At 41.5% G+C, this 24,239-nt stretch overlaps 1 protein-coding gene across 1 annotated transcript; it reads right to left on the reverse strand.

Annotated features, from left to right (window-relative positions):
• Positions 1 to 23,142, reverse strand: blmh (bleomycin hydrolase). Its single transcript, XM_046074944.1, has 12 exons — positions 22,988 to 23,142; positions 20,625 to 20,822; positions 19,659 to 19,768; positions 17,786 to 17,927; positions 17,481 to 17,569; positions 17,282 to 17,374; positions 8,068 to 8,223; positions 7,775 to 7,933; positions 7,598 to 7,665; positions 6,017 to 6,134; positions 5,664 to 5,730; positions 1 to 302 (listed from the first exon to the last, which is right to left on the reverse strand). Exons 1-12 carry the CDS (start codon positions 22,995 to 22,997, stop codon positions 154 to 156), a joined length of 1,359 nt encoding a protein of 452 aa, XP_045930900.1. The 5' UTR covers positions 22,998 to 23,142; the 3' UTR covers positions 1 to 153.
• Positions 23,143 to 24,239: the final 1,097 nt, after the last annotated feature.

Below are 24,239 nucleotides of genomic sequence, written 5' to 3' on the forward strand. Positions count from 1 at the left end.
TCCAGTAAAAAAGAAAACAAAATCTTTATTATTTTGTCTAGAAGAACGGGCTGTCTCGGATCGAGGTGTGGGGGGAAATATTGGAGAGGTAAAAGCAGCCGAGGAATAGGGCGGAGTCAAATAGACCAGAGGTTGGGGATAAAATTTCTGTAGTTACGCCAGGGCTCCCATTGGGTCCCAGGCAGGAAGTACAATGGGCTCCTGTTGCATCACTTCCAGGACATCAGGGGAGAGGAACCTCTTGTCTACCACCACCTCATACACATACTCGGAGAACCAATCGTCCGTCATAATGAGGTAACCTACAGAGAGACAGGGAAGACAACCAGTCAGTTGTTAAAAAATGTGAGTCTATATTTTCAACATTGTTCCTATAAAAAATCTTAATGAGCTGATCTGTGACTGACATGTTCACGTTTTGGGAGATAGCAATTCAGGACTTTGATACATAGTATAGAGTCCTGGTTCATTGCTAGGAAATACTATGTAATCAGTTCCCTTAGCAACTTTTGCATTATTCTCGCCTGACTTGGATGTCAAATATCGTGCTACAGTGAAGTTAAACAAAGATACATCTCACTGTTTGTATGTATGTAAGAACTGTATACTGGACCCCACCATGGTGCCCATTCACTTGTGCACTTCCAACGTTGTGCAGCACACGTTCATCCCAATGTGAAGAACATCACACAGATAAAAAAAAAAAATAGAAAAAAAAAAGAAATGTTGTTTTTGTTACAAAGTTTTATACAACGCAAAAAACAGTGGTGCTCCCTCACAAATGTGCGGAAATATTCCACATCTCAGACAATGATTATTTATTTTTTTATCCAAACATGAGAGCGGCCCAGCCTTTAATGCCTTTTTCTAAAATGGCAGGATTTGCGGAGAAAAAAAATCAGTCTGACAGTTCTTTAATCACAACACACTGTTTTAGAGGGAAATTTAGGAACACATCTTGTCATTAATTAAACCGATTAGGGCTACTCCTCTTTCGTTAAAAGGGGAAGAGTAGAGTGCGCTAATGAGAACAACAGAAAGGTCACACATGCATACACGCACATTAATTGCTTTTAAGTGCCCTTTATCACTAAACTCTATTGTTTCAACAGCCAGAAGGGTGGAGGAAGAGAAGGACCCCACCCAGCAGTGCAGTATGCATTCAACACTTCTGCTCTCACCTCTGCACGCCCACCCTGATAACACTAAACAATGTCCGTCTCTCTCTCTCCCTCTGTGTGTGTGGTCATACAAGGTCAACGTGGCCGAGTCTGGGGTGGTTATGAAAGCCTACCTTGAACTTGACATGTTGGGATAACCTAATCTCTTCTTGGATGAGGATGTAACCCCATGCTGAAACGATTCGCCAAAATGAAATATGTCTGCATGTGTGTCTTCTGCTTAGATAACAAAGACTCAAAGCTACGTAAAACCAAAACAGCTCAAACTCTTGGACTGAACCGACACATGTGGGAAGCAGGATGAGAACTGGCCACCAGATCTTCCAGTGAATTTAAGTTATTTTACTCGTCTTTTTCTTCTGATCCCACCTCTCTCTCCGTCTCTTCTTTCCCCCTCCTTGTGTGTTCAGAGTTGAGCAAGCGAGAGCATCCCTCCTACTGTCAAGTTGACTTATCGAAGACGTCAGGGTAACCGCAAGAACGTGCCACAGTTCAAAACAATGTATCGGGATGGCGTGTCTGTTTGTGTTGTGTATGTGTGTTCTTCCAAGTACGCAAATCTTAGATGGCACATTGCCTGGTTCTCACTGTGGTATCCGTGTGTGTGTTGATTTGAGCTTCCTGGAACCCGCATGTTGGGTGGCATGTATGTGTGTGTGTATGTGTATGTGTATGTGTGTGTGTTGGGTGTCATTATTTGTTTTTAGGGATAGGCTGACTGTCGTGTCTCAGAACAGATGGATGTGAGCTAAAAGAGTGTGGAGCAGCCATCTTGCTTTCCAACACGTGGCCAACATGAACCATGACTTTCATATAACTTTAGTCAAAATAGTCAGGCTGTATCCAGGGTGCTTTGAGCTAAATGCTAACATCAGCGTGCTAACATTCCCACAATGACAATGTTAACAAGCTGATGTAAACTTGGAACTAGGATGTAAACGATGTTCATCATCTTAGTTTTGTATGTTAGCATAAACACTAAGAACAGCTGAGGCTGATGGGAATATCATCAGTTTTGCTGGTGTTTGGTCAGAAACCAAAGTACTGGACAAATTTAAATATATTAAGATATATCGTCTGGGAACCGGGAATGTTTGTATGAACATTTGCGCCAAATGATCCAGTAGGTGTTGAGATATTTCACAGAATGTGTGGAAACTTTGACATGCTGGTGACACTATAAGACAAGTCGGAGGATCACCAAAGTCATTATGACGTATCGTGTGGGCACCACCAATGTTTGTACAAAATGTCATGCCAACCGATCCCATAGTTGTTGGGCTATTTCAACGTGAGCAAAAGTGGAGGACCGATCAACTGTCCAACTGATGAACACTGGCATCTCTTGAGCCGTGGCAGTAGCATTGGTAAAAAGCAAAGCTTAACATAGAAATGAAGACACATAAAAGACAACATAAAGAAACTTAGGGCTGGACTCCACACTGGGATTTATACTTGACTGAAAAGTGGTCCGTGATTAGAGCACAAGATGCATCTGAGAAATAATTGGTTGTGGCAAGACAACAGAAAAGGCATTTTTCATTTCATGGCAAATGAAATGGGGCCTTTAAAAGAGGTGAAGGGGCCGATACGCAACTGTGGTTTGGGTGCAAAATAATGGCAACGGATTAGAAAGCATACTTAAAAGCTAATGAAGCTTCTCTTCCCAAGAATCTGTTATGTCCGCTACCAAGGAAATCCTTCCATCCACATTAACATCATCTTCTCGTATTTACTTAACGATACAGTTTCTCTCTCTCGCTCCATGTCAAACTCACTCAGAGCTCAAACCAACCTCGTGACAAATGTTCAAGGAGTCCAACTCAGGCTAATGTCCCATCAAACTGAAAATAAATCGCTCAGAGCGTGTTGCCAAACATTTGTCTGAATCGGTGTAAAAGTCTGAGATGTGGAGCGAGCAGAGCCATAACAGCGGCAGTGTGAGGGCTTAAAGACGGAGGGAACAGAAAGTTGAGACTCCTTCAGGGTTAGGACGAATATTAGAAGGCCTGAAGGGAGACGTTAAGCCTTTACAAATCTTATAAACACACTCCGCTCTCTCCCTCTGCTCTACAGCTATTACCACTCTTCTTCCAATTTCTCCATTGTCATCTTTCCAAAATCAGCTACATCTACTTGCCTTTGTTTTTCCTTATTTCTGATTCTACCTGACCCATGTCTCCTTTCCGTTTGATCTCCCTCTTTCCTCCTGCATGCTCTCCCCTCCTTTTCTCAACTTTTGCCTCTTTTTCCCCCTCAGCTTTTGTCAAACAAACAATGTGTCCTGATTCCCAAGTGAACTCCACTTCTCAAACTTTTGTTCTCAAACACTTTATTAATTTGGCTGCGGATGGGGCTGCGGGCCCTGGCCTTCCATATCTGCTGGTGTTTATGGAATAAGATATGCGTGAAATACATTTGATTTGACAGAGGGGTTTTCACATGTTTTCCCAACAGTCACTACGGTTTGTGGGCTCGAGCAAATATTGTGAGTATGTGTGTGTCTCTCCGTGTGTATATGCTGCAGCGTGTGTGTGTTGCCAGACGATGCATGACTGACCTGAAATACTCTCCTATAATTTGCAGAGGAATGTCGAGCCCAGAGATGGAGAAGAGAATCAGAGGAAGATGAGAAACAGAGGCGAAAGGACGGGGGAAATAACAACAGTAGACAGTAAAGTCTGGAGCAGTGGTGTGGACTACCTGCTGTGTTGTGGGGCCTGTTGCGTAAAGACAACCCAACCTTACTTACTTAATGAGAGCATGTTTCCCTAATGCATCAAAATGACTTCATTTGTTAAATTCATTTTGAATTTGTGGTAAAAAAAGAAAAATATATAACAACAACCCACAGCTCAGTAGGCTGACCACAAAGAAAGAAAATTAGGTTCAAAAGTTCCCAGTCAAAATAAAGTATTTTTATGTCAGTGTGTTGTAAGATAAAGTTTTATACTACACCAGTCTAAAGGACCAGTCACACCAGCATTTACAACAGAGAAATCAGTTAATTCTAACATAAATTAGTGCATACGCTCACGGGAGCGAAGTAAATGTGTGCATATTTTACCCATGAATTTGCAGTGTTGATCAACAGTGAGCCATCTTCCCAAAATGGAGGAAGCTATCACAGCTGTTAGCTGTGCTGAACCATAGTAATACTGCTCCACAAAAGGAGAAACTGTTCAGACAGTTATGAGACAAAAGTCAATAGTACAAATACCTTGTTTGAATAAACCCTAAGTACTCAGATCCTTCACTTTAGTAAAAGTACTAACACTACGCTGTAAAAGTACTGCGCTAAAAATGTTACCCAAGTATAATCAGGAAAATGTACTTAAAGTATTAAAAGTACTCAATGCAGAAAAATGTCCCTTGTGACAGTTATACAATTACATAAATCTGTCATGAGATTATTATTGCTCATGCATTCATGTAAAATCAGGATTTTACTGTTGAACTTGGTTGAGGTGGAGCTCATTTTAAACTATTTTGTATTGGACTGCAACTAATAATTATTTTCATTATGAATTCATCTGCTGATCATTTTCTCCATCAATCGATTGAAAATAGTGAGAAATGCCATCACAATTACTTCAATCGATGCACCAATTCATTTCCTGTCAACAGACTAATTGCTTCAACTGTACTTGTATAAATTCTTGGGTAGTTTAATTCATAACACAACATCATATTTTATAAACTCTTGTGTGTAAAAAGCTTAATTTGTAAAGCTGTTATTTAGATGTAGTGAACTAAAAAGTACAATATTTCCCTCTGAGATGTGGTGGAGTAAAAGAAAGTGGCATGAAAAGAAAATACTCAAGTAAAGTACATATCTCAAATTTGTAAGTATAGTACTTAAGTAAATGTACACCGTCCACCACTGTGGTTAACTGACGGGCTGGCTTGCATGTTAGTGGTTAGCTCGCCAGCTACAGTAGTTCACCAACTAGCCCTGTAAGTAATCACAACAAAATATTCTGCGAAGACATTTGGAGGGATTTCGTGGTGCTGCTTGCTGGCTTTGTGTAACTGTGTTTATGCAACTGGACCCGGAGGCACTGGGCTCAAAAAACACAATAACGGCAGCTGTGTCTGTGTGAACGTCTGTGAGTCTTTATGAAACAGGACACAGCCAATTACAAGTTCATAAAGCAGCAACACAGGGGGGGGCTCTCAGTCTAATCCTGTCCTTAATGCAATAGACACAAACAGGAAGATGATGGTTCATCACGAGACAGCGCTGTGTGAGAAAGATGTCAAAAGAGAGATGGGGGAGGGCTTTGTTGCAAAAGCATGTTTACGACTTCAAGACCAGATCCAGGTGAAACGAGCTGTTTTAGATGCTTTTAGAGAGCTACTTGACAACAATCAGGTTACAATATGTTTTGCTGGTAATTTGTCAGAGCATAAATCTAAAGAAAAACATCACACCCTAAAGAAAAGGACTGACAGTAGGACAGTAGTGTAATAGTGTGTTACCTTTGTTCCCACGGTCGTCTCCCCAGGAGTTTTCCACCCTCCACTTCTCATAGCCTTCTTTCGCGTCCTGAGAGGGGGGGGGGGGGGGGGCAGAGAGAGAGAGATAAGAGTGAGAAGCCGCGACTGGAGGGAAGAAAGTGTCCTAACAGCTGGAGTTACTTACAAGGGGGAAATTGACATCACTATGAAAAACTGCAGCCGATTAAAGCAGCATAAACACGCAGCAAGGCTTTGATGCAATAAAAACCCTGGGAAACTCTGATGCCTGTTGGTCCGTTTGTATACGTACTGTGAGTTTGGTATGAGTTAGGTGAACAGTCACACACCTGTACTGTGTGTTTGTGTGAGCATACCTTGTCTGTGACAGCAGTGAGGATCATAGCGTGGGTCATGAGAGAGTCTCCATATATCAGTCGCTCCGCCTTAGAGAGGTTCTTCACCGAAACTCCAAACACGAGCTCATGGTTGAACCTGCGCACACACATACACGCACAAGCACACCCCCCACCTCTGAGTTCAAGCTCTGCCCCTTATTTGAGATACATGCTGATCAGTTCAAGAGAAACGTTTTGCTAACTTTATGGGTGATTGTCCAAATCATATCCCAACATTCCCGATATATCTTTTATCAAAAGGGGGCAGGGGAACAGGTGTGATCACCATAAAAAGCCAAAAGCAATATCTTCATAAGTCAGGGATTCTGCACAGGCTAAAAATAGCTCACCTTTTCATTCCTTTCTTGAACATGACTGTAGAAATGAGGCTCCATTACGCCTCAGCCTCATTCCAATTATAATCTACCAGCACAAGAAAAGTCTGGAAGATGAGCCTCAACAGAGATTGCACCAGACATTTGGCACCACGCTGGTTTGGTTCAGTAGGCAAATTTAAGCTTGGCGCCAGCAACTCAGGCACAGATGCTGCTGAACTTGAAGGGTAAAGATAAGCAACTATTCCCCTGTGGAGAGGCTGACCCTTCGCATGAACCCTGCAGTCATGGCACAGACTGGGATGCAGCAGTGCCAAACAGAAGTGGGTCAATTCACTGGTAAAACTGATTTTAAAAGAGCTTTTTTTTTTTTACATTTAGATGAATATTGGGCTGGTTGGAGTTCAGCCGTCTCTCAAACATTCAATAGAGGTAGTGGTGAAATTCAGTTTGCAGTATGTTGTTGCATTCTCCTGTTGCAATTTTTCTAAACAAAACTACAACTACTTGTCCAGAAAACAGCTCTCCTGAAGGGCACTGAAGCAAGAAATGTTTCTAACCTTACTAAAATGCATTCTACTTACCACCCAACTCTACTACTTTTGACAAATTAAGAAACTAAAGCCATGTTAGAAAGGCTAAAATTATGGATTCTAATTAGGGCTGGGCAATAAAACAATAATGATAATTATCGTGATATAATTTTCCTCAATAAAAATATAACAAATGAATTTTTCATTTAATTCATTTGAATCACGGACGAATTAGCACTTACTTTTTCTATTAAGATATTCAATTTTGTTGAGGAAAAGGGGTTGAAAAAAGATTTTATCATAATTTTTTTTAATGGTCTGCCTCAGATTTGTGAAGTGATCCACTGTTTGGCAAGTGTTTGTTCTGACCATAAAGAATAGTTTAAAACCACAACTAGTCATCTGGTTTCTTCATCTTGCACTCAAGAGCAAAAAACAGCCTTTAAACTTGGAAGAAATAATGATTTGACATTTATTGTGTATTGATAATTTATCAATTTCAAATGATATGAATTTTTTCATTGCGATACCATTTTTGGCCATATCGCCCAGCCCTAATTCTAATATCTGTTGTATTGCAAATAACTTTTAAACCATGAGGAGAATCATATAGATTTTAATGTTAAAGTCCACATGACTGATGACCAAACTACATCCATTCAACAATGCACAACAGATGTCTTTATACTCACACATTCATGTCATTAATGCCCAGCTTGCCGTGGAAATGTTTCCCGACGTCACAACCGAACCACACCGCCTAGGAAAAAAAAAAAAAAAAACAGTAGCTATGGTGGTCACACTCGCACACAGACACGCTCACAATGTACAAATGTGTCGACAGTTACCGCCTGTTTGCTCCAACCTACCTCTCCATCCTTGATGGACTCAGCCGCAGCCTTTTTAAGCAGTTGGATGGGCTGGTTGTTGTACAGAGTGCTGCGGCCACCAACCATATTACCTAGGAACTCAACACTGTACAGCTTCCCGTAAGGGTTCTGGGGCCGAGGGTCGTTCACGAGGCACACCTGAGGATAGAGAGTTACCATACGAGCTCAGAAACAGCACAGCTTCCCACCGGGAGTCAGAAACTGGGGTTCTACACAGCAGTGACCAACAGGAAGTTGCAAGAGCCATCTGATGTGGTTAACGGGTCACATACTTTGTCTTGAATGTTGTATAGGGGTTTGACGTGCTCCCTGTAGAACTCCTGAGGGGTGAGCGGTCCCATGCGATGGAAGTTCTTGTCCTTGTCCCTGTACTCCCAACAGATGGTCTCGGGAGGGCTGCCTAGACAAACGCTGGCCACCCGGAACACCTGCACAAGACACACAGTTTGAACATCAACGTCTTTACCAAATTGCTGGCTTGCAAGCCAACCTAATCCCTGTAAACTCATATTGACTATTCTCAGACAATCATTGTATCAAAAGCTCAGAGAAATAACACTATCTCTACGTTAACAAAGCAAACGGTGATCTTTGCATGTGCACAGAGGTACCATACTCTTACTACAAGGGCTTAGCGACTGGAAAACTATATCAGCAACTGGGTGAGTCCATCACCAGTTTGCCTTTTTGAGATTTTATTTACTAATTTTACGTTATGAACAAGCCGCTACTCAGCAACAGACACTTGTTCAGTGAGCTAACCCAGCAGCACAAACAGGCCAGCGCCAGCAGAGAGAGGCAGCGTGTAGAGTCCGAATGTTTTCACATCCAACTCAGTGAATTAAGGGTTTATTTCGACCAGATGGTGATTGCTGGAATAGTAGAAAGACTAACCAAGACTGTTTTGGTGAGTTTTATTTTGTTCTGTTTAATAAGGAAATAGGTGTAAGAATATTTCTTTCTTGACATTTTGTGAGATTTGTTTATTTACTAGACAAAAAAATAAATAAATAAAAATAAGAGAGCAAACCAATCGCAAGCTGACAGTTGGATGGAAAACACAAACATATCGCAAAGGCTTTAATGCATATATGGTACTTTTTGAAAAGAGACTCACACATTTGTGTCATTTCCAAGTCTCTCCTTCAGCTCTACTGAAGTAAAAGGAAGTACCACGAGCCAACCTGAACAGGAAGATTTGTACTTCCTTGCATTTCGGGATGTTGTTGGAGAAGTTTTAAAAATCATCCCCTCCAACCTGTGCATACACCATCATCCATCCTTGCTCAACTTTCCCCTCTACAGTGCTTCCCTACGCCTTTTTTATATCCCTCCATTTCTCCATTTGTACCCCACACCCGTTTCCCCTCCCTCCATGTGTGTCTTCCTGCTGCGCTCAAGTTCAGACCGAGTTCTTGTGGGCTAAATCGGGTTGTTTGGACCGGTCTGTCTGTCAATCTGGCCCTTCTAACCTCTAATATAGTCATCTCAGGAATTCTCCCCCACCTCTTTTGCTTTTCACCCCTCCCATCCTCCACTGTCCTCTCCCAAGACTCAGCAGACGCTTTTCCTATCAAACACGATTAAAAAGCAGCAGAGAAATTAAGATGCAGCGCGGGCCATTGTTGGTGGTAGATAAAAGAAGTTAAACTAGACAGTGATACATCAGGCTGACAAAAGGCAGACGCACATGTACAGTGGGTCTACAGCACAGTGTGTACTACAGTGTTATTCTGATTGTGGGGACTTTTACTATTTTTATTGAGTACTACTACTGATAGCCACACAAATTAAACTTCTGTCTAGCTGAATATAGAGCTGACGAGGGGATTATTTTTGGCTGTGTTTGGAGACATATAGCAGCAGTTTCCCATGCTTAGTCAACACATATTAAATGCCCCTACATAAAAATGACATTCTTGCGTTTTGGGTTAGCAGAGCCCAATGAGCCCACTATTCTCACCCCAGACATACCCGGGGGACATGCTCGCACAGAGACAAACACACAAAAATGCATAAATTCAGGCCTGGCTTACACAAACAAACAATCCCTTTCTTCATCGCAGAAATGCTTACGGTCACAAAAAGTACAGACACAAAAAAATACACACATGCGCAGAGTCAACAAAGGCATCTGTTCAACCCCTCATCCACCCCGCCCCCCCGAACTATTTTTCCTCCTGATTCAACTACTTTGTTTAGACTGCCCTGTGAGCAAGACGACATGCCAAGGTGTACAGTCCGCGGCACCTTGACAAGACACCTCTGTAACCCCTCGACCCCCCCCCCAGCTCCCTTTCTCTCTTCACTCCTCCATCTTGTCTCTTTCTTCCAAGAATAACTCTGCTCTCCCTGGCAGCTTTAAAACCTTTCCATTTCTTCTTTTCAGATGCCCTCAGACATGCTGCAAGCGCCTCCCTTAATGCCACGTCAGCCCTGCGCCCACTCATCCTCCCCAGGCAAGGTAAATAAAGTAGGTGTGAGGGGGGAAAAGCTGGGCTGGCAGAGAGACCGCAGGCTGAAGAATAACAGCCACATCAGAGCAGGATCAATATTGAAACACCTGCTGCCTCGATGACAGATAGACATGAGTGACAGAGAATGAGGCAGAGACAAACAGGTGAGATGGACACAGAGAGGTGTGGAACAAAATAGGGAAGCTGACAAAAAATTACAACTACTAAAAAGAATGGTGAATTAGACAAACTTATACTGATGTAATATTTCTTAAGCATCAAAATAATTTCAATTTAATTTTAATCTCTCGGATTAAACTTAATGTACTTATAACTCCTTTCACAAAGCACTGGGAGTCTCAAAAACATGATCGATACTGATCCTACTTTGAGACAGCAAACTTATTATGGTTGCCGGTTTCAAACAATTCAAGCCCAAGCCCTCAGGGTAGACTTCAAGTTCTTCATTACACCAAGCGGCGTTGGACTTGACTCATGTTTGGACTGTAAACTTCAAAAGGCCATCTCATTTATAACCTAATATCCTAAACATCTGAACTGTTAACAGGTTGAAGGAAGCAGCTGTTACAAGTGATTCTGATGTGAGTTTGTTAGGAGGCCGCTTTCACTTCAACTCATCAGTCTCGAGCAGATCAGTCTTAGTTCTGTCACATAGTGAGTTTGCGTGTCTTGCTATAAACAATAAGCTGACTGACTGCACGCAATTGGGGCTGACCGCAGCTAATGTTTGATGGCATCTGTGCTCCAGTGTTGACCGGCTGGCGTCTCTCTTCGTGTTTGTTTTACGCCACCCAAACAAACAAATCACCTGGAGTTAGGAGTGAGTGTAACACACACACACACACACACACACACACACAGTAAGCAGAGTGACCCAATGGGGACACACTACGATGTACAAAACCAGAACAAAGAAACGTGATCACATCCCTCCAGTTTAAGCCTGTGTTTTAGAATAAATTTTAAAATGTTACTGATCACTTTCAAGGCTCTTCATGGAGACTCTCCCTGCTACGCTATGCTGTATCGGACCTCTGACTGCACCGGCACGTGTTTTGAGATCTTTGGGCAGAGGTCTGTTCCAGAGGCCCGGCTGAAAACTAAAGGGGCAGAGTGATTGCAGTCAGGGCCCTGAGGAAATCAGGTCAGCTGAGTCAGTGAACGTCTTAAAAACATACTTTTATCGGAGCACCTTCCTTGATTTAACCTTTTTATTTTCTTTCAACTGCATTTCATAATTCCTTAAATAATGTGTTTTCTTTTTATCCAACAGAAACAATAGGAGGTATAACTAATAGTTTCTCATAATTCATGCTCTGTTTTCACATAAATTGTCATTGAAATATCACCTTTACAATGATTTTAGTAATCAATAATTAGTAATAATAGTGTCTACCTAATCGTATGCTCAGTGGTGACTGCTTAGACTTGTATATTGTTTTAAATTGTATATGTGCACTTTTTAATATATATTAATGTACAATTATCAGGGTGATTTTGTTGTATTATTTTATGTAATTTAATGTAATGTGTTGTAATGTAAAGAGTGTCAGGTGTGGACCCCAGGAAGACTAGCTGAATGCCATGGCATCTGCTAATGTGGATCCTTCCCCATAACAAACACAAAATTTAATTTTCCTTTTAAAACCTGATGGTTTTACGATTTTTGCGCCCCTGTTAAGCACTTTGTAACATGGCTTTTTAAGAGTGCTCTATAAAATAAAGATTATCATCATGATCAACATCTGGAGCAAGGCACTTGAGTTTTCAAGATTATGGAAGTGCTGGGCAATCCGAGTCCAGCCTTCCTTCTTTCCTGGACTATCTGTGTGGTCCAGACACCACTGACATAATAAAAACACTGCTTATTGACCTTTCTCTGTATGCAGGATGTCTGAGTTTTAGCCACACTGAAGAAACTACCTGAACCTTCCATTAAAAAAAAATTAAATAAAAAAGGAAATAAAGTGATTGTAGTATTTACGTGCTTGATTTAGTCTATAATAAGGCACTTTTAAAAATGCAATGGCACCTGCTAAGCTACCCAAGTAGTTTCTGTTAGCTTGTACTTTATTTTGCTTTACAAAAGAAAATAGCCACTTACGTTGCTTTGGTCATCTTAAGTAGTAGTGAAAAGTGTTTGACTGCTTCTTGGTCCAGTGCAAAAACATGTGCACCTACTACTGACTATCTTGTTTTATTGATAAAGATTTAATAATGGCATTTATGTACCTGCTCAGTCTTTGGAATTAGCTGGATTATGTCCCTTGTATTTTGTACATTCAGCACATAAGTGTGATGATTTTTTGTTGTGAAAAAGATGCAGTCGAATTACATTTAAATTAATCATTTCAATACCAAGACCGAGCGCTCAAAAAAAGAAAGTGGGCCAAGCGCTCATGAAATAAATGGGCTCTGAAGCCGACTCTCAGTTAATGCCAGACTGAGGCGAAACATGTGCCTTACTGCTACTCTGAGGTAAATGTATAACTATTGTCTAGAAGCTGGACTTGTGAGTGTAAGCAAATGACACCATGCAAACAGTTTGGATAAAAATGAGCAAGGTTTTGATTAAACTTCCGTGTTTTGTAAACATGCAACACGTGGTCATTGTTAAATTTTAACAATAGTGCAAAGAAATTCAAGCAATGTGAGTGGACATCTCTGAACTGGCTAAGCCGTTCGCTGCAGGCCCAGAACAATGACACATCTACAGGAAGCCACCCACATCGAACAACAAATCAACTGAGCCAATAGCCAGCAGCGCCGGGCCTCTGAGCTGCGGCGAGAAAGTTCCTCTGTGATTTGACGGCTGCCTCAGAAAATTAGTTTTGTCTTAAGAATCAATCCCCGTACACTCAGAGCCAAGACCAGAGCCGCACATGGCGTTTCTGATTCCATGACGCAATGGAGCATGGAAAGGCTACAGTTGTGGTGTGAGGATACCATCTGTGTGTGCGCGCATGTGTGCAAAGAACTGTACGTGCATGTACAGATCCAGTGAATGTCCCTTTAATAGTGTGTGTGTGTGTGTGTGTGTGTGTGTGTGTGTGTGTGTGTGTGCTGCCTAGTTGTCTATGCAAGTGAGAGTACAGGAGCATGGACACACACCAGATACAGCATGAAAGAGAACGACTAGCTCTGAAACATAAACTAATCCTCTCTGCCTCAATACTGCAGCGTATGGATAGTGTCATCCTAAGAACATCTATAAAGAGAAACTGTCAGGGTGCAACAAGGCTAGTTTGCTCATACTTAGTGCAGGTGCGGGTTAAAATGGGATACGCTGCTATTGCAGAGGTTTGGAACAAAATGTGATTGGTTTTAACTAATGTGCCTGACAAATAGAATAGATTCTTGACACGCAACGGGGTCCATTTAAAATCAAGCGCACCCTGGGTACAGTAAGTGGAAGCAGAGACGCTGACCCCGGCTGCCTGTCACAGGAGCATGTGTGGGGCCGGCGTGACGAAGACCAGGGCACAATCACGGCAGCCACGTAGGGCGGGTGGACAGCATCACCTAAAGTATCACCAAAGTAGGATTGACACGGCACTCTGATCCTGAGAAACACATGTGCACACACAGATGCAAAACACATATGAACATGTAGAGGAAACACTGTAAGAGTCCAAGAAAACAAACTATGTAAGCCTACACGCACACACACAGACGCACACACACACACACAGCAGTGAAGTGGTTGTGCACACACTGGAAGACACGTGTGCCACTGACATACCTGTGAAGTTTGTAAACCTAATATACACAAACAGCTCCTGAATGTGTTCTGCTAAACAAAGCGCTGTAATGCCACAATAGTCATACATACTGACACCTGACGCCAAGTGTCTGCCACGCCTAAGGAGATGTCAAGTTTATCACATGGGGGGGGGTTATGGGACATGTCTTAAACTGACTTTCATAATTCTGTGTACAATTATGAATATTTTCATCATCTATTTTACTGGTTATTTGTTTAATAAATTGACTCATTGTTGGGTTATAAAATTACAAAAGAATCTTCAAATAGCTTATTTTGTAAAAAAAATTTCAATTTACAATAAAATTCTGTCGCGTCGGCTTAATTTGGGGCAACTGTGATGCTTCCTGTGGATGACACTTGTGCACATATCAAGTGAATGATCCCCAAATACTGTATACCTGATATACTGGTCATAATTTTAATGTTGTTGATCTTGATCACAATAATTTTTTTTGAGCAAATTCAGAACTACAGAACAGCTGACAGCTGAATTATTTAAAATATAGAATACAATGTTCTCTCTCAGATCCAAATAGATCTTCCTTTTGAAACTATAATGCACATAACGTACGCATATATAGTATGTGTTATTACTTGACACGTTTCTTATTACTGACAGGGTAAAAACATGGAAGGGTATTTCATTTGATTCATGAGTCCAACAATTGGGATTTGAAAAAAAAAAAAAGACTAATAAATAATATTTGAGGTCAATAAACATGTTAAAGATTTAACTTTCTGCTCTGAGATGGGTGTCCAATTATTGATGATGATGTTTTTTTTAGAATGACGTTGGTCAAATGCATTTGCTACAATACTCTTAAACAAGTTGGCTCTCTTCACGCCGGTCGTTCTTTTGACATGACTGAATCACCACCGGCTGTCACTGAGCGGTGTTTCGCAAAACAAACCAATTCCAGGTGGACAAACAAACACGCAACTCTCCGCCCCTCACTTTGTCGTGCAGTGCGGTGGGAGTAATCTTTACTGTTGCACAACATATGTTTGTGTGTCAGTGTGTGTGTGTTGACGGCTGGGCATCCATCGACGCTGTTTAAACAAGCAAGCAGCCAGCAGCACAATGCAACCAAACAGCTGACAACAAAGGCTGCATAAACAGACCCCTATTCTGTGTGTAATCGTCTCAATAGGAGGCTGATTGACTGACTGGGCCCTCATACATTCGCACTTTATTCACACACACACACACACACACACACACACACGAAGCATCAATAAAGCCTATATGCATACACGCCTACACCGTGTAAAACCTGTCCAAGCCACAAAAACACACACACTGTAGGCACGTGACTGTATTTCACTGCACGCATAAAACACGCCAAGTTTGTTACGTTGTATAAGAGTTTGTTTACGTCATCATGTTCACCTTTTTATTTTTGTTTCGGAGGCAAATTTGTCCTCGCTGTCCGGCGGCAGACGCTCTGTGACAGACTGTTCCATAAACAAGATCATTATCTTAAGTTTGTGACGTTTTTTTTATTTCACACAATCTGTAGTCCAGAAATGACGTGTGCACATTACACACACATTACATCTGTATGCGCTCATGTACGCACACAAACAGATACACTAGAGGAGAGGTTTTCAAAGTGGGAGGCCGGCCTCCCCCTGGGGGGCTCTAAACAGTTTCAAGACAGGCTCAGTGAATGGAAGTGGGAAAAATATTACGTTGTATATTACATTATCAAAAGGAGATCACATAGAAAATCCTAAATGTGCTGGATTTGGTCAAAGAGATAGTTCAGCAGTTTGGGACAGACTCTTTTTAAAGTATTTGGTGTGTAGTCTGAAGTTGCAAATGGCGATATTAGGCTATTAGTTATTAGGATATTAGGCTATTAGGCTCAATTGTTGAGTGTCTATGGGATTAAATAACATAATCCTGATCCCATAGGCATCCAATAAAATTTAACAAGAAGACTAAGGGGGTATGAGAGGGAACCTTTTTCCAAGCTTTGTCAGAGGGGAAGCGCACAGTATCAGACTTTGCTGCATTACAGCACACTACATTGTCAGCAGTGCAAACAAGGTATTCTTAAAATAAATACTAAAAACTCTGCATTATGTAAAATTTGTGCAGATGATTTGCTTGCTGCCTGTGTAAAAAAATAGAAAATGTGATTTTCAATTTAAATCTTATTGGTAAAGTAAATAATAAGAAACACAAAATGCACCCCTATTATCTACATGGTGTTCACACATCACTACATTAATATTTGTTGCAACAGCTTTTAGGTGTCACTTCAAACTGGCTCGATGTTGCAGCTCTCTGCGGAGTATTATTTGACAGCCCCCTCTTCTGGTAAAAAAACTGAACAATGTAACAATAATTAAACAAGGCCTAAAACTATTTCTGCCAGGATTTAACAGTCCCTCACTCAGTGGCAACTTTATTACGTACACCTGAACAATCTATTGCAATGCTATACAACGGCTTTGCCATGGATTCTACTTTTACACAGTTTATAATGTTTAATGTTTGTGTGAATGTATACATTCAAGCATGTGTTTACTGCTGAAGTCGTAGTTAAATGAGGGAGGTGAATTACATTTACTCATTTGGCAGACGCTTCAAGAATTATTATTATTGTCTCTTAGCCCTCTTCCACCCACATAAAACTAAGGACCTGAAGTGAAGTGGAACTGAAGAAGGAACTTAAAAGCCTCTTTTGCACACTCCTGTTTCCCCTGCCTCGGAAAAAACATGAAGTCAACTAGGCCAATAATGGATCAAAAAATGACAGCTGCATTTAAGAAACGAGCACAGATCTTGCTCCGTGAGTTTTCCTGTTGTTCTTTGGAACAGCGATTCACTAAATGAATAAAATGGACTTTCTCCAAAGTAGAGACAATCTGCGTGTGATTGTCTAATGGTTATTACACATTCATGCCAATAAAGCTAATTTGAATTTAATTTATTTCTGCTTTATTATCTAACTAGGATGAATCAATTAGCAAATAAAGTTTTATTTCTTACTTTTCCTTACATTAATAGCAGAGTCCTCATTTTGTGAATAAAGATGTACACGGGCGGGGGGGGATTTTTTTTGACAACTGGAAGCATTCAAGAGGAACTAAATTTAGTACCTAGTTCCTCCAGTCGGGTTATTTTCCTGACTTCCTCAAAAGGTTTTTGGTTCCATGAAAAAAAATGCCTTTACAAATACTCTCTCTAACATATCCTGCAGGAAACAGTTGTATGTGCTTTTTACGACTCACCTCCTCTATCATGGTGTCCACAGCATCAGACAGTTCAACCTTAGTAGCGTCTCTGGCCACCATGTTCCTGAGTCGTAGGCAGTATTCTCTCAGCTGCAAACGCACAGTGAGACAAAAGCAACCAGTCAGCACCGCTTCACCAGTTATGTGACACTGGTATGTGGACTTGGATTAAACCGAAGGACACGTGTAAACACACCTTATGATTAAGGATGTCATTCATTCTGCGTGAGGCCTCTGAGCTGTGTGACTCTGGAAAGCATTTCTTTGGGATAACGCCGTACTTTTCTGCAGACAGGACAGTATTAAACTAATTTTAAAACAATCTTCTTAATCCAGTCTGCTAATTCTTAATGGTCCACCAGTGTTTTCTTACATATTTAAAGCAATTACAGTCCATTTTCCTAATAACTAAACACTGGTGTAAGTGCACAAATTGCATAGGCTGGTCAATGATCAAACATGAACTTCTTGTTAGCGTCGTGTATCAGGAGGAGTACTAACCAATGAGGTTGACCAGCATGTCCCACTGTCCTCCGTCATTGGTCGGATTGGAGAGCAGGAACTGGACCAGGCGTCCGTCCACTGGCTCCTTCCTCTGTGCCGTCTCCACACAGGCCTGGAGGAAGTAGTAGCAGCGCTCAACCTGTAGAATAAAAACAACAGAGACAGTGTGAGCAAACAGAGAAGCGGAGAGGGGTTGTACAATCTGATAGATCACGTTATTGTGTAGACTTGACTCAGACATAAAGACACAGTATATCATTGTGCCGCTAGACATCTCTCACATCAAAACAATAACAAAAGATAATTGATGACGTCGTGAAGTCACCGGAGACACACACGAAACAGCTGTTGTCTTGCAATTATAAAGACAAAGAATATTGGTGAAAGAATGGATTAGCACACGCAGGTAGCAGGGATGGTCTGAGCTACAAAGAGAGCTGGAGGTGAGTAAAAGGTGTCAAATGTCAGAAATGTGTCGGGGAGCCGTTCTGATGTGTCGTCATGTAGTTCACACATAACGACTGGCGACCGCCGATCGGCAAATCGGGGTAAAAATCGTGTAGTGTGAACTAGGCTTTAGTGCACAAAAAATTTGAGACTTAACTGTAAGACTTGACACCAAAAACATCAAAGCGTAAATTTTTTTACACGACAGAATCCCAGAACAATAAAAAAAGAAACAAGAGTTAACAGTGTCAGGCAGGCCTCGCACAGCCATCATCTATTAGAGCTTATAACCAGCTTAACCCAGTAACTCCGCCTCTAATCAGCCACCTGTTTACTGGCTAACACTTATTATTTATTCACCATTCTCTATTTCAGTGCTGTTCATACTGTTATATTGTCATATTGTAGATACTGTGTACCAATCCACCTACCTCAAGTCATTACTCCTGCACAAAATACTTATTTATTCCAGCATCCTTTGCACTATGCTTCATCGCACTGTGTACATGTATGCGTACCTGTATATCACATCCACCTCCGACATGTACATACTCCTGCATCCTTTGCACTCTGCTCACTGCACTATTTGTCCATTTCTATATTGTTTTATAGTGTGTATATTTGTGTTGTCTACACTGAAGTCTGTGTCTGATTTTATTTTATTTTATTTTTATTATTGTGATTTTGTATTTTTGTATGAGTAAGCACATCATGAGCAATGTACAATCCTGAGTCAAATTCCTCATATGTGTACACATACCTGGCAATAAAAGCTGATTCTGATTCTGATAACATAGAAACATTGCGTAATTTAAGTGGTCAGCATTCAGAGGCTTGAAGGACGGGCACTTTGCTCATGAAGAGATTGTGACTTTAGGCTTTCTTTGGCAGACTTAAGACTTAGACCTGCTATTAAAGACTTACTACTCTACACCTCTGATGTAACGTAATAACCTACTAACTGAGAGCGGGGCAGGATATTCTTAGAGCGACATTATGGTTTCAGTGTTAAGAACTAATATTACAGTCAGTGTTAATCCCCACGGCTACGAAGAAAGGCGTACACATGGCTGTCTAAACATGTGGGAGAGAAAGACATGAGGCCAGAGAGAGAAAGAGACATGGAAAACATTTAGCAAGGTGTCACTGTGACGTAGGGACCCTGAAAGAGCACTGAGCACGGCACACAAAAGAGGGTTTTAGGTGGACAATGACTGTATAGTAGTGGAGCGCTACATAACAACACTACCAATGCACACGCAAACACAAACACACACACACACACAGTGTGATCTGACAGCAAAACAACAAAAAATATCAATTTACTAGCATGTCACAGAAAAGTCAAATGTGAAGAAACAATCACAACATCACATTACATATATTATTAATGATACAGCAGACGTGTGGTTCTGTGTCTTACCTTGTCCCAGAAAAAGAGATAGGACTGACTAAACTCAAACTCCTCTATGTTAAACTTCTTCATGAAGGGAAGCCGCATGACGTTGAGGCACGAGAAGATCCAACATCGCCCTGGTGATAAAAGGATTGAGAAATACCCTGGTTAGTAAGGTAAACATGTGTTTACACAGGCAACAGCTGTTTGTGCTCTAAAAAAAAAATAACAGAACAACTTCTCCCAAAGATTCGTGCAAGTTTTAAGACCAATGAAGGAGTTGAATTGACCTTTTATTATCTTAATTTCATGATTTTAGGCCTATCAATATTAGGTTAATTTTATACAGATGAATAAATAAATTAATAGAAACTACTGGCTGTTTGGGAGGGAGGATGAATGACCGTATAAGTTATAAAACCTGTGGTCTGCTTTGGAACATGGTCAGCACGGACTGGCTTCAGGATGCTCAAAGTGCATCCATCTCCAGACAAGACTGACTTTTGTAGCCTGCACTACATCCACCAACACATAATGAGAGGTTCTAGCCGCACCATTCATCGTGCTTGTGAGGCTCTGGAGTCCGCATAGCCGAACAAGATTTCAGCCGGTTTAGCCGGTTTAGTGAGAAATATATAATCCTGCTGGCAACTGAACTGAATAATCAAATTTAAGGGGACCTCGTGCAAATACAGTGCAAACTCCGCCACACAAAACTGTACATTATATCAAAAGTGAGAGCATGCACATATCATCTGTGACAGATAACTGCAGCCAAGAAATATATAAGTTGAGGTAAGTTTTGCAGCTTGTGTGACATTCATTAAAATGCAGAACACAGTTAAGAAATACCTTCATTTAACGTTCGTCTGTGCTCTGTAATGCTGTTGTCTGGACTACATTCACAAAATGTAATAGTTTAGGCATCGGTGTGTGATGACCCACAAAAAAATGTCCACTTTTATGATGTTGCTGTGCTCCATTATGTCCTACCTGAGTTTTTCTGGTTGGTGATGGGCTTGCCCTCTGTGGGAATAGAGTGCTGGAAGATGTGCACGGTATCCTGGACAGTCTGCCGGTGCAGACAAACCTCCAACGGGTCAATGCAAGTGGACACATTCTGGGCCAACAGGTAGCGTGGCTCGGCCCGCAGCCGCTTAAGGAAGGTGGCTACCTTCCCCTGACTCAGACCTGGAGGAGCAAGAAGGGAAGAATAAAAGACAGCAAGAATGAATGGTAAAATAATGAAGGTGGGAAGTTAATTTGTAATAGGAAGATGTTCACAGCCAGACAGTCAGACAGCTGACTATAACTAACAGGAGGAAGTTCCTACTGTCCCAATTCCCATGACTCATCTGTGCACTTTAAGCATCCACACTTCCCACTTAAGATCTGATTTATGAGCACGCTTGCACTCAGATGCAAGAATAATGCCTGGAAAATGCCAGATCAATAGTCATAATACTACAACAGTATGGTGCACTCCTTTTCTCCACCATGTATGCAGAGATTACAGTGGAACAGATTATTAAAGATATTGAGTACAATTACATTTAGAGCTCTGATAAAGAATCAAGGACAGACTTGGAAAAGGGAGCGACAAACAAGGGAGAGAAATCAAGACTGCTTTCTAGTAGTGCTGTAAGTGGCCCTAGGGAGCTGAGAGCTGACCGGAGCTGGCTGATATCACTCATCTGGCTCCATCTGTGAGAGGAACACACTAGAAAGCTTGTCTATTCCCGCCAGACAGGGGAAGGAGGGGTGCACCCACACTTTGACAGAATCAAACTGGCACTGATGTGTGGTTTGTAATTCCGTCAAATAATGGTGCAGAGCAATTAAACGTTGAGAGGGACATTGCCTAGTCATGCATGCTGCCTAGAGTTCGACCCCTGTCTCTCTTAGCTGCATTCAGTTATTTTCCATCGATACGCTGAGATGCACTGACTGCCGCAGATTAGGACAGTGTCAAACTTCATTAAATGTCAAGCCTATACTATTAGAAAAGGCCAGGCCTACAGCTGAGAATATTTCAGGAATCGGCCTGCATGGGGTCCTGTGTCAACATAACGCTTTTTGCTTTTGGCAACAGTTTTTTGACACTGATGAGTATGGATCGATAAATGAATGGGGGGGGGGGGGGGGGGGGGGGGGGGGGGGGGGGGGGAGTAAGAGATTCACCTCCGATGTGTAACAGAATAATAGGTGTATGTTGAAGAGCACATGTTAAAGAGTGAGTCTAACCAAATAGTCACAGTGGTTCTCCATGGGGAGGGGCCATGCACAGGTAGCCAGGGTGACTTGCAAATTTACACATCAGTGGTTATGTAACTGGCTTTATATTAGCTAAGCATTTTACTATGCCGATCACTGCTCCATGTGCAAAGGGCTGACCTACAGCTGGCATGAAGCCAACAGGCTCAGTAGAAACCCACAGCAGCTGACAAAACCGCAGTCCAAAGAACAGATTATTATGACAGTTCCATGGTCCTTATTTTAATTCATGTAGGAAAAATGTTTGCTCTATATACAAGAACAATTAGTTAACAAAGATCTTAGAAATAATCATCTGACCAAACCTTTGCCTGCCGGTGTGACACCAAAATGTGAGATCTATCAGATTCTGTGACCCAAATGGGAAGTTAAGCACCAGAGGCTTTGTTGACGATGTGAAGCGGCTGCAGTTTCGTTGGGTTTAGGTACCAAAAGTACTTGGTTATGGTTAGGAAAACATCGTCGTTTGGGTGTAGTCACAGAATCTGATAGGTCACACTTTTTGGTGTTACACCGGCATAAAAAGTGTTATGAACCCTGAGGTTAGAGTGGAATCGAAACGACTCTACTCGCTGACTTGCCTGTCTGAAGGTAAACATAGTTAAACAAACACTACAAAGAGTAGTGCAGCATATGAAAAATTCTTCTCTTTTCGGGTCAAAGCAGTTCTTCCTAACGAAAACCCAACTTCAGTGAATCGTTACCACTTTGAAGAGTTTGACAGCTTCTGGCATTCCCAACTCCATTCTTGTTTAGCTAGCTAGCACAAGCTAACATTTCCCGGCTCCTGGAGCTGACGCCACCTTTGAATTAACAAGTTAAGGCGTGTTATCTGTCTGTGTCTGTCTGTACAGTTTAGATATTAGTACTTTGCTGACAATCTACCTATCAACTTAGATGTGTAAGGGACGGCAGAGCCATGCTAGTAGCAGGCTACCATGCTAACGCAGTGAATGCTAACTTAATTTAGCTTGTTAGCTCCCTCAGCTGTCATCCTCTAACTGTCACACACAGACTGAGCTCGGGCTGCCGGAGACACATACCACCACGGCGGGGACAGGGGAAAGTGCCACTCAACCTACCAGTTTCCATGTTTGCGTGGAGCTTGAGGAGTGTTGTCTGATTCCCTGAAAAGTCACCGGCTCTTTGTTTATGTCATTCACCGACAGGCAGTCAGTGTGATCTCAGGGTGCGCTCGTTTGTGCACTCGCGGTCGATCTTTCACGTGGCGGCTGGGCGGAGTTTGCGATCTACGAGTACTCCTCTCCTGGCTGACTGCCAGCACGTGATGTGACCCCCTGAGAGACAAGTGGCAGAACCACCACGTTTTTCATATAATAAGTATTTTGATTACACTGTAACATGTATGTATCCGTGGTTTCATTCATTGTGTGGCTTACACCTCCAACACAACATCTGACACAAAATATAACAAAGCAGACCTAATACACATCCCACGACTGAAAAGAAGCAGGGAAGAGAAATAGTTGTTATAATGCCAAGCAAGTGTCATTTTTCTATAAAAGAGCGCACAGATCCTCTCAGTTAATTAACCACGATTCAAGGTTCAACAGAATCAACCCTGATATTTTGTAAATGCTGTTATTGTAAATGAATCTACAGACCAGAGTAGTTTTTCAAAAATAAAAATTGAACAAAAAGACTTAGGCCCCATTTATCTATTCATTTATTTTTTATTTGTGTGTGTGTGTGTGTGTGTGTGTGTGTGTGTGTTTTCCAACACCATTTGGTATTTTATATACATGACACTTGTTATTTATCCATCCTTCTAGTGTATATCGTTTTTGTAGCTTAAAGGGAACTGCAACTAAATCTTGTTATACAACCATGTGTTGTAAAATGGTAAATATCTCCCTTGTAACTTGTAGGCTGCCTTGTACATGGAATGTTAAAGGCCTAATGTACAGCAATAAAGTTTACTGGGAAAATGTTTTGTTAACTTTTTTTTTTAGCCCAGAGAGCACAACATTCACCATGGTAGATATTTTGTCCTATCTGTTTATCAAATTAATTCCCACTAACAAAGATGCTGGTTGAATAACCTTTTGGTGACCCATGTAGACTCCGCATTTTTGAAATAGTTGAGAAACAACTGTCCTGAAAAAGAGCCCTCCAGTTTGGACTATAGGTCTCTCACCAAAGACTATCATCATGCTGTAAGTGAACCTTAATTGAACTAACAATATCACATGCAGTATCATCGAATGATGCATAAAAAGGATTCCGCATATGAACGTGGAAGTGACTTTCCAGCTGTTATGTTTTGCATTACTGTCCAGAGGACGCCACGGTTCTCGCTTGCTGCTCTTCCCA

This window comes from Micropterus dolomieu, linkage group LG17, assembly GCF_021292245.1.
Source record: "Micropterus dolomieu isolate WLL.071019.BEF.003 ecotype Adirondacks linkage group LG17, ASM2129224v1, whole genome shotgun sequence".
Classification (NCBI taxonomy): Eukaryota; Metazoa; Chordata; class Actinopteri; order Centrarchiformes; family Centrarchidae; genus Micropterus; species Micropterus dolomieu.

What these genes read in the sequence shown, in the direction of transcription:
- blmh (XM_046074944.1), bottom strand. An exon ending in ATCTCTTTTTCTGGGACAAG is followed by an intron (nt 17,928 to 19,658) that starts GTAAGACACAGA and finishes TTTATTCTACAG; the next exon opens with GTTGAGCGCTGCTACTACTT. An exon ending in CATGCTGGTCAACCTCATTG is followed by an intron (nt 17,570 to 17,785) that starts GTTAGTACTCCT and finishes TCCTGTCTGCAG; the next exon opens with AAAAGTACGGCGTTATCCCA.